The following is a 17,500-nucleotide window of genomic DNA, read 5'->3' on the forward strand; positions in this document are numbered from 1 at the left end:
AAAATATTCCGGGTTACCGGCAACTTTAGTCCAATCCCAGCGAGGTCTTATCTTTCCAAGGACAGCCTCTATCACCACCACAATGGCATCACAGCCACCTCAACATCATCTTTACTGTCACCAACACTCTCATAATCATCATCATCATCATCATCATCATCATCATCGCTTTACGACTCTGCACTGCGGCTGACGCCTGGGTTATTGCAGTCTTCCATCGGAATATACCACAACGACATATTTCCCCACGGGGATGAATAAAGGACATTTTTTATTTATTTATTTATTTTATTTTTGATCATCATTTCTAGATCAATAAAAAATTAACAGTTGTTTTTATTTTTTACGAAACCCACCAAAACCCGACAAAGTTATGGGAAGTAGGCAGCAGTGGGGAGTGAACCTAGGACTTAGGGAAGTGTTAACCATTGGGGAGTGAACCTGGGACTGGGTTGCGGTTAAAAAAAAGAAACACTCAAAACTTACCAACTTCCAGAAATTGAAAGGCCCTTTCAAGGTTTTGTGTCATATTCGTGTGCCAATCTTCTGTCCGAAGAAAAAAGAAATGTCGTCTGTTGAACACAGACAGCCACTCGCGGAGGAATACAGAATAGCAACCGATATGTAGTCTCACCTGTTGGGGGGAGGGGTAGGGGGAGGGGGAGGGGGGGGGGAGGAGAGAGAGAGAAAGAGGGGGGGGGGGGGTTTGGAGGTTTAAGGGCGCACTGGTGATTTAAAATGAAAATTTTGCGGCTATGTGGTCTTGTGGTATGGCACTCGCTTAAGGATAGGAAGGTCCTGGGTTCGAGCCTCATTCGGCGTATAGTTGAGTCCTTGGATAAGGATCTTGACTCACATTCTTTCACCGTACTCGGATGTAAATTGAGTAGTACCTGGCCGTTAACAGCGTTGTCTCTGTTGGAAAAATAAATTGTAATATCACCAAAAAGGCGTCATGTCCCGTTCTACATGTTGCCTGTTGCTGTTTGGTCAGGGACCCCTTGTAAAGCGCTTTGAGCACGTTTAGTGGATATTGCGCATTACAAAAGCTCAAGTAAAAAAAATAACTGGTGGTCATAATAAGGCGTTTTTGAAAGCTCACAGTCAATTTCTTAAAAATCTTTATTCAAAAATGTAAAACTTGAGCATTTATATAGCGCAATATCCGCTAAACATGCTCAAAGCGCTTTACAAGGGTCATTAGCCAACAGCAACACTTAACACATAGGACGAGGCATGGTGCCTGTTAGGCGATATTACAATACTGTTTTTCCCCGATAGAAACAACGCTGTTAACGGTCAGGTACTCATTTTTGCACCTGAGTACGGTGAGAGCATGTGAGCAAAATGACTTCTCCAAGGACTCAACTATGCGCCGCTCAGAGCCGGACTCGAACCTAGGACCTTCCGATCCTAAGGCGAGTGTCAGACCACTAGACCACATAGCCACTTGTTTCACTTAAGTTTTTTTTAAATTAAAAAAGAGCTTTTATATAGAGCAATATCCACTAAACGTGCTCAGAGCGACTGACAGGAATCCCTAGCCAAACAGCAACACTTAACATGTAGGACGGGACATGACGCCTGTTAGGCGATATTTTTGGACAGAGACAACGCTGTATACGACCAGGTACTCCTTTTACACATGAGGACGGTGAGAGAATATGAATATAGGGCCTTCTCCAAGGACTCAACTATGCGCCAAGCGAGGCTCGAACCCAGGACCTTCCGATCCGAAATCGAGCGTCATACCACAAGACCACATAGCCGCATATATTATTTCTCATTATCATTGATATACTGGGTTCGGTCTTCTGGTGTGCAGGAGATCACTTGATGTGTCTTCTACCTCCCCCCCCCCCCCTATGTTTTCAGAGTTGCTCTGTACTTGTCTTGGAATGGGATTACTTCGTTTTGTCCTGACTTTTGCCGGAGTCCTTCGCTGAGAGGGAAACAGTCAAATGTATGGTTTTTGGGAGGAGGCAGCATGGCTCAGCGGTACGGTCTTTGCTTCTTACCCGAAAGGTAACGAGTTCGATCGCCCGCCGCTGCGCTGTGTGGCATTTGTCACCCTAGCTCAATATTCTGCGCTGAACTGCGGCTGACGCCTGGGTTATTCCTGTCTTCCCTTGGAATAAACCCTAGAGACACATTTCCACAATGGATGAATAAAGGAAATTTTATTTTTATTTATTTTATTTATTGTATTTTTTTCTTTGTAATTCTGTTATGTACTGTTACATTTGCTAACTTAAGTGTTTCTTCCTAGCAAGATCCTGTGCCTGTGTCAAATGAAACATTTAGGTGATCTCAAACTTAGAACAGTGAGAGTAGTCTGCTCTTGGAATGTATATCTGTTCCCAATCTGAACCAGTCAGTCCCCTTTGTCTTATTTGTTCTCGTGTTATTTCAAATGTAAATCTAAATTTGTTTTGGCTATCCCGGAAATGACCTAAAAGAGTCGAAAGTGTCGTAAAACTTTTTAAAACAAAACTTTAAATTTTTTTTTTTAAATGAGCTTTATATAGCGTATTATCCACTAAATGTGCTCAAAGCGTTTTACCAGGGGTCCCTGGTCAACAGCAACATTTAACATGTAGGACGGGACATGTTAGGCGATATTACAATTTTTTTGGACAAAGACAACGCTGTTAACGGCCAGGCACTCATTTTACACCTGAGTACGGTGAGAGAATGTGAGTAAAGAGCCTTTTCCAAGGACTCAACTATGCGCCGAGCGCGAGGCTCGAACCCAGGACTTTCCGATCCGAAAGCGAGACCACATAGCCGCACGTTCCATGCAGCTCTCTTTGTTCTGGATTGAGATCGCTTGTCCCCCCCCCCCCCGCCCCTTGGTTCTGGCGGGATCCTAAGAAGAGTGAGATATGATTTTTTTTCTTCTTGTAATACTCTTCAACAGTCGTAACGTCACTTCCTTCCTTATGACGCATGGTAACTTAGTAACACTGGCTCTAAACTATCGGAACAATGGCGGACGCCCGTATGAAATATTTCTCCGGCGAGCATAAAGGGTATCCAGAAGAAGAAAAAAAAACACATACATTTGATCATGTTTTGACTTTTACACACTCTGATCACAAGACAAATGAAAAGTTCTAGCCAGCATGAAAAATAAAAAGTAATGATTTTCTTTGTTTAGAACCAAGATGGCCGCCGTTGCCGGGCGGCGCGACATCAGACTATTGAATCGTATTGTAAGTTAATTGTCTCTGTCCCCCTTTTATGTTCTATTATGTTAATTATTTTTAGTTTGGAAAAAACTGTATAAAATTGTATTTTGTTCTCAGTAAACATTTGCCTGTACCACATCATAGGAGAATCATTTTGTTTTCTGTCTGCATGTGACTTTTAGGCAATGTCAAAATTTGAACATTGAAGGATTCTGGGTGGGGTTCCTGACCTCCCATAGTGGGCAGGGAGGTACTTACTGTGTCAGTGTCTTCTATCCCCATCTATCTTCTTTCTGACATGCTTTCTGTATTTGTCTTGGAATTAGATTACTTGGTTTCGTCCTGGCCCTGGCCGGATACCCTGGCCGAGAGTAGGGAAACAGTCAAATGTATTGTTAGTTTTGGGAGATGATATTTTTCCCTTGTAAATCATCTCTCTGTTATGCACTGTATTATGTTTTGTTTACATATCATTATATATGATTTGGGTGCATTCCTCTTAGTGGGGACCTGTGTCTGGATGAGACTTTTTGGTGACCTCAAACGTAGTACACTGATCCTGTGCTCTTGGAATCTACATCTGTTTCCTATTTGAACCAATTCTTACCTTTTCTTGGGTGGTTTAATTGTTATTCTAGAACGTTTTACTATCCCTTTTTCTTCCTTTTTACTGTCGCTGATATGACCTTAATTCATGGATTTATCTTTGAATCCCCTCTTCCCTATTTGACCCAGACCCCCTTTGTCTTACTTTTTTTCTGTGCTTTTAAAGTTCATATCTACAACTTTTCTCTACCATTTTCCTTTATACTGGCATTAAAATGACCTAAAAGTGTCGCAATGGCCGTAACACTCATAAAAAACAAACATATCATTGATGTAAGTGTTTGCTTCATTTATTTTTTCTGGAAGGTCAAACATTTTATATTTCTCATTATTACACATCAGTGAAAACAAATGGCTTCTGTGTGTGTTTCCTGACCTCCCACAGAGGTCACTTACAGTGTCCTCTATTCCCCTATAGATGTTTTCCAACTTGCTTTCTGTCGTTGTCTTGGAATGAGATTACTTGGTTTTGCCCTTTTCCTATACAGGTTCCTTGGCTTGGAGGGAAACAGTCAAATGTAAAGTTATAGTTTTGGAAGATTGCATTTTTTGCGCTATAAATCACCTCTCTGTTATGTATTGTTATATCAATTTGTTGTTTTGAATGTATAATGTAACATTTGAGTGTGTTCCTCTTAGTCGGATCCTGCGCTTGTGTCAGGATGAGACATTTAGGAGATCTCAAACTAAATACACCGACAGTGTGCTCTTGGAATCTACATCTGTTCCCTATTTGAACCAACTTGTGTGCTTTAATTGTAATTCTAGAACTTTTTGACAAGCTCATATTCTTCTTCGTTTTTACTGGTGCTGATTTACCCTAAATGTGTCGCAAGCGCCGTTAAAACCGTCAAAAAACAAACAAACAAACAAACAAACAAACATAAGACTGCCAATCATTGTTTACACTAACACTTTGAACATATTTCCTCCTCCTCCTCTTCTTCCTCCTCCTCCTGCTCTCCTCTTTCTCTTCTTATTCTTCTTCTTCCTCCTCTTCCTTCTCCTGCCCCTTCGCCTTCTCCACACATTTTGGAGCATACGTACCGGCATCTTGTGGTACATGACGTCACTAAAGAAACACTTCCGGGTCGAGTTAAGTTTGAGGCAGTCCCTCATTAGGGAAATGGCGATGCGTACATCTCGCGCAAAACCTTCTGTCGTTCGCTGTACTTTGTAATGTATACCAATGGCGAGATAATCAGAGTAAAGGCGATCTACTGGGTTCCTCATCAGAACGAAGAAACGGGGATTTTTGTACATATGCCGCATGGCGTGAGGGGTCAAGGCCGCTGGCTCATCCAGACCTGCATTTTGGGGATCATTTGGCCATCCGCGAAAGTCCCAAAGGTCCATAGGGGTCGCATCACCTGAGAATTTCAATATATATATATATATATATATATATATATATATACATATATTTATATATTTTATGTATATATATATATATATATATATATATATATATATATATATATATATATATATATATATATATATATATAAACTTAGTTTGAGATCACATAAAGTCTCACGCAGACACGAGTACAAGATCCCACTAAGAGGAATACATTCAAATGTTTATAAATCATATTATATATGTAAACAAAGCAATACAGTACATAAAAGAGAGATGATTTACAAGACAAACAATATAATCTCCCAAAACTCTAACTATGCATATGACTGTTTTCCTCTCAGCTAGGGTATCCGAGCCAGGACAAAACCAAGTAATCTCATCCTAAGATAAAGACAGAAAGCAGGTTGGAAAACAGAAATAGGGGGGTAGAAGACACTGTAAGTTTCTCCCTGACCTCTCTGGGAGGTCAGGAACCCCACCCAGGAGGATGGATTATCTCATAGGGAATGAGATTAGCGGAAGAGTAGCGTCCCTTGATTGGATATCACCTTACAGAGAGAACGTCAACATGGTTTTACGCATGCGTCTCTCTCGTCCTCGCTTTCGGTGAAGTGTCTCCGGAAGCTTGGTCTAGAGACGCATGCGCACAACCAACATGACGTTCTCTCTCTAATAACTTTTCCGCCGGTGACGTCCAATCAAGGGACGCTACTCTTCCGCTAATCTCATTCCCTATTGACGACCAGCATATATTTAGACCAGAAAATAAGATCATTCTGAAACCAGAAGATGAATTACACAAGGTCTGTATTCAGTCCTCCAGAAGACTGGTTTTACACTTCCAATGAGACAGGAACCCGTTTGTATGACATCGCACTTTTATAATCAATAAAAAATTTGGTTACTAGAAGGGAAGAAATTGACGTCACTCAGCTCTTTGTTTTTGTTTTTAGACAGACATTTTTATGATTAGTTCTCACTAAATTATTCCAACCAGACAAGGTTACACATAGTCTTGTGTTTTGTTACGTAAAATCATCCTGGCGGATGTTGGGAGATTTTACTTAAACGCATGGCATGGATTCAGTGGTTCGAGAGCCTATCCAAAGAATGCGTTTTCAATGCCTTATTTATGTGATTATTAAATTGAGCTTTTATATAGTGCATTATCCACTGAACGTACTCAAAGCGCTTTACAAGGGGTCCCTGGCCAACTGTAACATCTAATATGTATGACGGGACTGGCGCCTGTTAGGCGAAATTACATTTTTTTTTTGCGGACAGAGACAACGCTGTTAACGACCAGGTACTCATTCTGCACCTGAGTACGGTGAGAAAATGTGAGTAAAGAGCCTTCTCCAGGGAGGATCGAACCCAGGATCTTCCGATTCGAAAGCCAGTGGCATACCACTAGACCACATAGCCGCGCCAAATCCGCACCACAATGACGATGGCGATTATGATGATGATGATGATGATGATGATGATGATGATGATGATGATGATGATGAAGATGATGATGATAATGATGGTGATGATAGTGATAGTGGTGAAGATAAAATAGTTTAACCTCACCTGTAATTAACTGGTTACCGGTCATGGTATACTCCGCAACGATTTCTTTAGAAGTTGTCGTGAAAAACATACCGACATAGTTGAAGAAATACCATCTTGGGATTGTAGTGGACATCCAAAGGCCTGAAAAGGTTGGACGTTGATTATAAAAATGTCGATGTTGGCTTTTTATTGTTGCTGTATCTGGGTGGGGGTCCTGACCTCTCATAGTGGGCAGGGAGGTATTTATTGTGTATTCTATCCCTTTGTATCTGGGTGGGGTTCCTGACCTCTCATAGTGGGCAGGGAGGTATTTATTGTGTCTTCTATCCCCCTATATCTGGGTGGGGTTCCTGACCTGTCATAGTGGGCAGGGAGGTATTTATTGTGTCTTCTATCCCTCTGTATCTGGGTGGGGTTCCTGGCCTCTCATAGTGGGCAGGGAGGTATTTATTGGGTCTATCCCCCTATATCTGGGTGGGGTTCCTGACCTCTCATAGTGGGCTGGGAGGTACTTATTGTGTCTTCTATTCTCCTATATCTGGGTGGGGTTCCTGACCTCTGATAGTTAGCTGGGAGGTATTTATTGTGTCCTCTATCCCCCTGTATCTGGGTGGGGTTCCTGCCCTCTCATAGTGGGCAGGGAGTTACTTATTGTGTCTTCTATCTCCCTGTGTCTGGGTGGGGTTCCTGACCTCTCATAGTGGGCAGGGAGGTATTTATCTTGTCTTCTATCCCTCTGTATCTGGGTGGGGTTCCTGACCTCTCGAAGTGGGCTGGGAGGTACTTATTGTGCCTTTTATCCCCCTGTATCTGGGTGGGGTTCCTGACCTCTCATAGTGGGCTGGGAGTTACTTATTGTGTCTTCTATTCCCCTATATCTGGGTGGGGTTCCTGACCTCTCAAAGTGGGCTGGGAGGTACTTATTGTGTCTTCTATTCCCCTATATCTGGGTGGGGTTCCTGACCTCTCATAGTGGGCTGGGAGGTACTTATTGTGTCTTCTATTCCCCTATATCTGAGTGGGGTTCCTGACCTCTCATAGTGGGATGGGAGGTACTTATTGTGTCTTCTATCCCCCTGTTTCTGTTTTCCAACATGCTTTCTGTCTTTTTCTTGGATTGAGATTACTTGATTTTTTTCCTGGCCCTGGCCGGGTACCCTGGCTTATAGGGAGACAGTCAAATGTATAGTTATTGTTTTGGTAGAGGATATTATTTTTCCTTGTAAATCATCTCTGTGTTATGTATTATTATTATATTTGTTGTTTTGAATTAATAACGTAAGCATTTGAGTGTATTCCTATTTGTAGGGAAATGTGCTCGTGTCTGGATGAGACTTTTAGGTGATCTCAAACTAAATACATTGATGAAATTTTGGAATCTACACCAATTCCCTATTTGTACCATTCCCCTTTGTCTTAATTTTTCTTGGGTACTTTAATTGTAATTCTAGAACTTTTTACTATCCCATATTCTCCATTTTTACTGGCGCTGATATGACCTTAATGCGTTGCAAGCGCCGTAAAAACCTTAAAAAAGAAAAAAAACAAAAAAAAAACGAACATTGTTGCTGAAATGCTGTTGCTGAGTTTGGTGATGATTCTTTACAAGTGTTTAAAATTGGTAAAATATTGTTAGGTACTGTTATTTTTATGATGATAATAATAACTAAAATAATGATGATGATGAGGATGATGACACTAATTATATTTATTGCTGCTATTGTTATTATTATTATCATCATCATCATCATCATCATTATTATTATTATTATTATTATTATTATTATTATTATTATTATTATTATTATTATTATTATTATTATTATTATTTAATTATTATTATTATTATTATTATTATTATTATTATTATTATTATTATTATTATTATTATTATTATTATTAATTATCATCATCAGCATCCTCTTCCTCCTCCTCCTTCTCTTCCTCCTCCTCCTCCTCCTCCTCCTCCTCCTCCTCTTCCTCCTCCTCCTCCTCCTTGTACTCACCATATCGAAGCCAGCACCAGAAATAGGTCTCTTTTCCCATATTTCCGTCGTTCTTGATGATGTGAGGGTGCCGTACGAGTCTGGCGTGGAAGTCTGTGGTCCCACATTTATCCGTGCCAAGTATATGGAAATAAGGAATGCAACGAGGTTTCCGTTCCAGATCGTCGAGTCGTGGAGTTGTGAAGAAGCACGGATTCTTCATGTCAGTTGCAAAGAGTGGCCGGGGCTGAACAGGGAAGAGAAGATGCAGGGGATGCATGATCATCTAAAACTAAACTTAAGTATTTTGGTGATAGGTCTCTTATGAAATTCGGACCCACGATTTGGAATGATCTCCCTCCTCAATCTGTGAGATTCTCGAGCTCAATAGACATTTTCAAAAAATCCCTGAAAACATATCTTTTCAGAAAATATTTACTTAATTGAATTTTAAATGTATTGTATGTGACATTTATATTGATGATGTATTGATGCCCTTTTATGCTCTTAATTGTTTTGATACCTTGGTTGAAATTTTTATTTTCTATTATTTTTTTCAAAGCGCTTTGAGGTTTCGACGAAAGGCGCTATATAAATATGCTTATTATTATTATTATTATTATTATTATTATTATTATTATTATTATTATTATTATTATTATTATTATTATTATTATTATTATTTTTATCATTGTTATTATCATTATTATTATTATTATTATTATATTATTATTATTATTATTATTATTATTATTATTTATATATTATTTTTATCATTATTTTATCATTATTATTATCATTATTATTATTATTATTATTATTATTATTATTATTATTATTATTATTATTATTATTATTATTATTATTATCATTATACGGTTAAATCAATGACCAAATCCATTCTATTGGATTCAATAGTCTGATATCATGCCGCCTGGCAACGGCGGCCATATTGGTTCTAAACAAAGAAAATCATTACTTTTTATTCTTTATGCTGGCTAGAACTTTTCATATGCCTTGTGATCAGAGTGTGTAAAAGTCAAAACATGATCAAATTTATGTTTTTTCCCCCTCTGGTCACGCTTTTATGCTCGCCGGAGAAATATTTCATACGGACGTCCGCCTGTGTTCCGATAGTTTCGAGCCAGTGTTACTAAGTTACCATGCGTCATTAGGAAGGAAGTGACGTTACGACTGTTGAAGAGTATTTTGGAGGTGTTAAGAACACACAATTAAAACACACACCCAAAGAAACACATTCACATACGCATATATAGATAGTATGCAGATGACGTCACTCAGGCGTTTGTTATTGTTTTTTGCCATCCGCGTTTGTGAGTAATGCTCACTGAACTGTATTAACTTGACTATAAACGTTCATGGATACACACAGTTTTGTGTGTTGGTCCGTTCTACTTCCGGATGGCAATGTTATGAGCTTCTTAGCCAAGTGCATACTATCTTTAGATAGTATGCGCTTGGCCAAGGAGTTCACAACATTGCCATTCGGAAGTATAACGGACCAACACACAAATTCTGTGTAACCATGAACTTTTATAGTCTGGTTAATACAGTTTAGTGAGAACAACTCACAAACGCGGATGGCAAAAACAATAACAAAGACCTGAGTGACGTCATCTGCATACTATCTATAAACAACCAACTCTGTTTGTCCGAGCACGTGTGAAGGTGTGTCACAAATGCCATGATTTGATTGGTCAAACATGTACGAGTTAATTATGGACACTGATGGACAGATTAATGAAAATATTTTGTTTTTTCTCTGATGACGTCATTCTTACCCGGCACCAAAGATTCTCAGCGCTCCCTTCGTCGGACGGTCCATTGTGAAGGCAGCTGAACATGTCTTTGTTATCAAAGAATATATCCTCTGGAACAAATGGTATTTCTTTAAACTGGAGTCTGAGCTCTTGACGCGAAAATCTGTTGTACAAAATGGAAAATTACACAAATTTGTATATAATGGACAATTACACAAGTTTGTATATAATGTAAAATTATACAAGCTTGTATAGTGGAAAATTATACAAGCTTGTATATATAATGGAAAATTACACAAGTTTGTATATAATGAAAAATTATACAAGCTTGTATATATAATGGAAAATTACACAAGCTTGTATATATAATGGAAAATTACAGATACTTGTATATATAATGGAAAATTACACAAGCTTGTATATATAGAATGGAAAATTACACAAGCATGTATATATAATGGAAAATTACACAAGTTTGTATATAATGGAAAATTACACATGCTTGTATATAATGGAAAATTACACAAGTTTGTATATAATGGAAAATTACACAAGTTTGTATATAATGGAAAATTAATTACACAAGCTTGAATATAATGGAAAATTAGACAAGTTTTATGTGAGTGGAGCAGGCGCTTATGTTGATAATAACAAAAATTGAAGTGAGTAGAAAAGAGCCAGTAGACAATAGAGAATAAAAATTTCGCGGCGGCGATGGGGGCTCGAACCTGGTGGATAGCTCAGGCAGCAGAGTAGAGCCACGCTCTCCTCGGCCAGGCGGAGTTGTCGTAACAGTAGAATCGCGGGTTCGAGCCCTCATCGCCGCCGCTAAATTTTTATTTTCTATTGTCTTCTGGAACAGTCCTACTAGTTTTATAACATCGGGTCATTTTGAAAGTGATTAACTTAATATATGAATCTGTGATTTATATTATGTAAATATTTGCTGCTCAAACCTCGAAGAAATAAATAACAATGTGAAATTGAATGTAAGCTTCAATGTAATAAACGAAAACAGACAACGTGGACGTTTCCGGTTTCCCCTTTATCAACAAAACAAGATGAATAAGACACTATGAGATAATATGTGATAATAACGTTGTTAAGGTAAATAAACAAAAAAAAATGCATTTGTTTATTCATCTTCTGCCATGTCCTGTTAAGAGGCGATTTGAGGAAAGCCAGTATTTCCTAGCGTTGTGGAAAGCAGTCATTCTTTTAGAGGGATCTTTTAATTTTATGATGTTTCCTCCTCTTGATGTTTCCCTGTTCCGCATTTCTCTCAAGTTCTCCTCCACACTGAAGTCTGCCATAATTTTTGTTAGGTGGGAAGGTTTTCGCGATTTGAGTTTTGTTGTTGAAGGTGCCCTCTTAATAATTATTTTTAAAGGAGCGTTTTCTGTGGCTTCATCATCACTTTGATCATTTGGTTTCACAACTTAACATTGAGGTGGACTGACTTATTTTGTTTGTTTGTTTTTTTTAAGGGACAGAATTCCACAACATCAAAGTTCAACAAGAGTCAACATTCTCACAGCTCGTGATGGGCACCAGGTTAGGGGGAATTATTTTTATATCTGCCATCGTTATCCAGGAACTCAAGGCAACTAAACCGGGAAACACACCGACGCCAGAGACAGAAATAATGCAGTGATGGTTGAATCATCGGAAAGAAAGATTCACCAGGGATGGCAAGATAGAGGGAGGAGGAGAGGGGGGGTGGGGGAGTGGGGGAAGGGATGGACGGAAGATGGGGAGGATAGCGGAAGTGGGAAAGGGATGGACGGATGATGGGGGGGGGGGGATAGTGGAAGTGGGGAATGGGGATGGACGGATGATGGGAAGGATAGCGGAAGTGGGGAATGGGGATGGACGGATGATGGGGAGGATAGCGGAAGTGGGGAATGGGGATGGACGGATAATGATGAGGATAGCGGAAGTGGGGAAGGGGGATGGACGGATGATGGGGAGGATAGCGGAAGTGGGGAAGGGGGATAGACGGATGATGGAGAGGATAGCGGAAGGGGGATGGACGGATGATTGGGAGGATAGCGGAAGTGGGGAAGGGATGGACGGATGATGAGGAGTATAGCGGAAGTGGGGTAGGGGGATAGACGGATGATGGGGAGGATAGCGTAAGTGGGGGAAGGGATGGACGGATGATGGGGAGGATAGCGGAAGTGGGGAAGGGGGATGGACGGATGATGGGGAGGATAGCGGAAGTGGGGAAGGGGGATGGACGGATGATGGGGAGGATAGCGGAAGTGGGGGAAGGGATGGACGGATGATGGGGAGGATAGCGGAGGTGGGGAAGGGGGATGGACGGATGATGAGGAGCATAGCGGAAGTGGGGAAGGGGGATGGACGGATGATGAGGAGCATAGCGGAAGTGGGGAAGGGGGATGGACCATCCACTGAAGATCGGACATCGACGACGTGGAACTTACTTTTTATTTTTATTTTTAACCTCAGGAATGGGAGACACCCAATGTTTGTCGTTGCTTTGCCAATTTAGAATTATCTCCGTCTTTTAAATACGACAATAAACAGGTATAGGTATATTGACCTTAATATTAAAAAATAATAATTTAAAAACAAACCAAAAGAGAACCATTAATTAAAAAGTCAAAAGTATTATTATTTTATTTTTTTTTTACTTTTTAATCTATGGGTTTTTTTTTGGTTTTTTTTTGTTGTTGTTTTTTTTTTGGACATGGAACTTACTTGAAATTGGATATATTAGGCCTGGCTTTTTGTGATTCTTCAAAAGCTTGAAGATCTCGTATTCTTACCTCCTCCGATTTCTTTTTTGGAGCTGCGTCTTCTGGAAGGAAAAATAAAAATTTTGTATGAAGCAGGAAAAAGCTCTAAGTTGTGACTATAGAATAAAAAATGAAGAAGTATGGAAAAGAACACAACAGAAACCAGTGGGAGAGGAAATAGGAAGAAGACGATGGAGGTGGATTGGACACACGCTTAGAAAGAACGACTCCACTATAACAAAGAAAGTATTGGACTGGAACCCTCAGGGCAGAAGATCAAGGGGAAGGCCACGAGGAACAGGGAAAAGAATTAAAGAAGCTGATATACAGAGAAATGGTAAGACCTGAAATGAGATTAAAAAATTAGTTCGGGATAGAGAAGGATGGAAACTGTTTGTCAGTGGCCTATATCCTGACCCAGGGTGAAAAAGGCAACAATGATGATGATGATGATGATGATGATGATGAAGAGCTCTTACTAGCGGCTCTTTGTGTGGCTTTGTGGTCTAGTGGTATGACACTCGTTTTCGGATCAGAAGGTCCTGGGTTCCAGCCTCGCTCGTTGCATAGTTGATTCCTTGGAAAAGGTTCTTAATTTACTCACATTCTCTCACCGTACTCAGGTGTAAAATGAGTACATGGCCGTTCACAGCGTTGTCTCTGTCCGAATAAAAAAAATGTAATATCGCCTAAATGAAGTCATGTCTCGTCCTATATGTTAAGTGTTGCTGTTGGTCAGGGACCCCTTGTAAAGCACTTTGAGCAAGTTTAGTGGATATTGCGGTATATAAAAGCTCATTAAAAAAAAAATTAAAAATATCTTTTTTTTTAACTAAAGATAAACCCTACCAATCTCTATTATTCGTATCATATTAACATCTCCCATAGTGGGCAGGAAGGTCGCTAATTGTGTCTTCCATAGCCCTATAGATATTTCGAAGATGACGTAACTAAGGTCTTTGTTATTGTTTTTTTTTTTTGCCATCCGCGTTTATGAGTAATGCTCACTGAACTGTATTAACCCGACTATAAACGTTCACGGATACACATAGTTTTGTGTGTTGGTCCGTTACACTTCCGGATGGCAATGTTATGAGCTTCTTAGCCAAGTGCATACTATCTATAGATAGTGTGCAGATGACGTCACTCAGGCCTTTGTTATTGTATTTGCCATCCGCGTTTGTGAGTTGTTCTCACTAAACTGTATTAACCAGACTATAAAAGTTCATGGTTACACAGAGTTTGTGTGTTGGTCCGTTATACTTCCGGATGGCAATGTTGTGAACTCCTTGGCCAAGCGCATTCTATCTATATCTGCTTTCCAATAATTGCTTTTTGTCTTTGTCTTGGAATGGGATTACAGAATAATAAATAAATAAATAAATAAATTCCCTATATTCATCCCTAAGGGGAAATATATCTTTAGGACTATTCCAAGGGGAAGACAGGAATGACCCAGGCGTCAGCCGCAGTGCAGCGCCGCAAAGTGAGCTATGGCGAGGTGACCTGCTCAATGTCACACAGGGCGACGGGAAGTCAGATTCGGGTACGAAGAAAAGCCCATGCTTTTCCGTGTACTTGGTTTTGTCCTTTTCCTTGCCGGAGTCCTTGGCTGAGAGGGAAACAGTCAAATGTATGGTGTTAGTTTTGGGAGATAATATTTTTTTTTTTTGGTCTTGTAAATAATCTCTCTGCTATGCACTGAATTATTTTTTAAATTTCCACACACAAACACAAACACACACACAGACATATATATATATATATATATATATATATATATATATATATATATATATATATATATATATATATATATATATATACTTGCGATCAAAAGAAAGTATACACATTTAAAATCGTCGTTACTTTTTTATCCGTTGACGTAGGCTAATGATTTTCCACTGTGTTGTATTAGCCTTTCTGTTTACCGATAGTCGATGTTTTTGTTTTGGACCTGAAATTCGCTCACCACGTCGCGCACGTGCTAAAATAACCTTTTAACACCTTTACTGTGGACAGGAAGTGTGTAAATTAATTTTTTTTTTGTCATCCGTGTCTTCTTGAACTATTTTCAAGGCAGAAAAACACAATACAAAATACCATCCATTAATCTACGCCAAGCCACGACTTGGGTTTAGAACAACGTGCACGTGCTATTGGTCATCTTCAAGCTGGACAGTCTGTGACTAATGTAGCAAGAATTTTTAATAAAATATAATATCTCAAGGAGAACTGTATATTCCTTAGTGGATCGATTTGAAATAGTAGGCATCCTTCCGTCTCAAGAGACGATGGTTTGCGCCCTGTATGGCTTTGGTCTCATCAGTCTTGTTGAGAGCAACGACGGGTGTGACTCAGCAGACCAATCCTTGCATGGCAGTCTCTACCGCAGTTGTTGCACACGTAGTTTGACTGTGTGTTGGGTGTTTGGATCTGCTGCCTCTCTTTCCTCCTTGCTCTCCTCTCATCAAACTACTTCTTCCTCCTCTCCTCACCTCTCTTCACTCCCCCCATCACCGCATATCTCCAGCCGCTGCGGTCATCAGCAAGCGATTCCCATGAGGATTGATTTGAAATAACACAAACGGTAAGGGACCGAAATCGAACTGGCAGACCACGAGTAACAACACAAGGTGAGGACCGTTTTATACGCACGCTACATATCTACGGGATTGTTTTAGGACGGTGACTGAAACTGCGCTTGAGTTCCCAGGTACACGAATTAGTCGACACACTGTTCGTTGCAGACTTAGGGAGCTTGCAGACATTATCGCAAACGTCCGTTGATGCGACAACGTCTTAGAGCACATCACCGGTTGGCCCGTCTTCAGTGGCCCCGTACGCCCGTACTCATCTGCCCTGGACAATGCATGCGTGGTCATTTGTTCTCTTCTGGCTGGCCCGTCTTCAGTGACCCCGTACTCATCTGCGTTGGACAACGCATGCGTGGTCATTTGTTCTCTTCTCAAATGAATCATGCTTTGTGATTGGAAGAAATGACGGTAGATTACGTTGTTACCGAAGATCACACGAGTGATTTCACGATTCTTGTGTATTGGAATCCCCAAACAGAGGATATGGACAAGTGGTCATTTGTTCTCTTCTCAAATGAATCACGCTTTGTGATTGGAAGAAATGACGGTAGATTACGTTGTTACCGAAGATCACACGAGTGATTTCACGATTCTTGTGTATTGGAATCCCCAAACAGAGGATATGGACAAGTGGTCATTTGTTCTCTTCTCAAATGAATCACGCTTTGTGATTGGAAGAAATGACGGTAGATTACGTTGTTACCGAAGATCACACGAGTGATTTCACGATTCTTGTGTATTGGAATCCCCAAACAGAGGATATGGACAAGTGGTCATTTGTTCTCTTCTCAAATGAATCACGCTTTGTGATTGGAAGAAATGACGGTAGATTACGTTGTTACCGACGATCACACGAGTGATTTCACGATTCTTGTGTATTGGAATCCCCAAACAGAGGATATGGACAAGTGGTCATTTGTTCTCTTCTCAAATGAATCACGCTTTGTGATTGGAAGAAATGACGGTAGATTACGTTGTTACCGAAGATCACACGAGTGATTTCACGATTCTTGTGTATTGGAATCCCCAAACAGAGGATATGGACAAGTGGTCATTTGTTCTCTTCTCAAATGAATCACGCTTTGTGATTGGAAGAAATGACGGTAGATTACGTTGTTACCGACGATCACACGAGTGATTTCACGATTCTTGTGTATTGGAATCCCCAAACAGAGGATATGGACAAGTGGTCGTGTGGGGTTGAATAAGCAGTAACTATATGACACCTCTGGTCCAATTAAATGCATCCCTAACCGGTGCAAGGTACATCCAGCACATTTTACAACCCCATGTTATTCCATTTTGTCATGAACGTCCTAAATTTTCACTTCAACACGACAATGCACCATCCCTCCGAGCTATTGTAACAAGGGATTTATAGCAGCAAATAATGTGAACGTTATCAGCCTGTGACCTGCAATATCCCCCGATCTAGATCCGATATAACATATGTGGAACATAATCGGCCCCCAAGTTCGTTCATTAGACCCGCAAAATGAACGCCGTAAGAACAGTTTGGGATAACACTCCTCAACACCAGCTGGCCAGATTGTCCAATTCCATGCGTAGGAGATGCAATGCTGTGATTGGAGCGAACGGGGGACATACTCGTTACTGATTGAATTAGATTCACCTTCACTTCAAATGAAATGAACACA

The 17,500-nt window shown here is 40.1% G+C and overlaps 1 protein-coding gene across 1 annotated transcript in view; it reads right to left on the reverse strand.

Annotated features, from left to right (window-relative positions):
- The window catches only part of LOC144969935 (carbohydrate sulfotransferase 15-like), a 28,448-nt gene that overhangs the window by 1,456 nt on the left and 9,492 nt on the right, over positions 1–17,500 (reverse strand). The window contains exons 3-8 of the mRNA XM_078909018.1: positions 13,208–13,307; positions 10,505–10,646; positions 8,724–8,949; positions 6,736–6,858; positions 4,845–5,167; positions 487–634 (exon numbers count right to left, since the gene is read on the reverse strand). Of these exons, the coding sequence (XP_078765144.1) occupies positions 487–634; positions 4,845–5,167; positions 6,736–6,858; positions 8,724–8,949; positions 10,505–10,646; positions 13,208–13,307 (1,062 nt within the window). The remainder of the gene's footprint in view (positions 1–486; positions 635–4,844; positions 5,168–6,735; positions 6,859–8,723; positions 8,950–10,504; positions 10,647–13,207; positions 13,308–17,500) is intronic.

The sequence above is a fragment of the Berghia stephanieae genome, chromosome 4, assembly GCF_034508935.2.
Source record: "Berghia stephanieae isolate SIO BIC M18660-M18661 chromosome 4, UCSD_Bste_1.3, whole genome shotgun sequence".
In the NCBI taxonomy this organism is placed as follows: domain Eukaryota; kingdom Metazoa; phylum Mollusca; class Gastropoda; order Nudibranchia; family Aeolidiidae; genus Berghia; species Berghia stephanieae.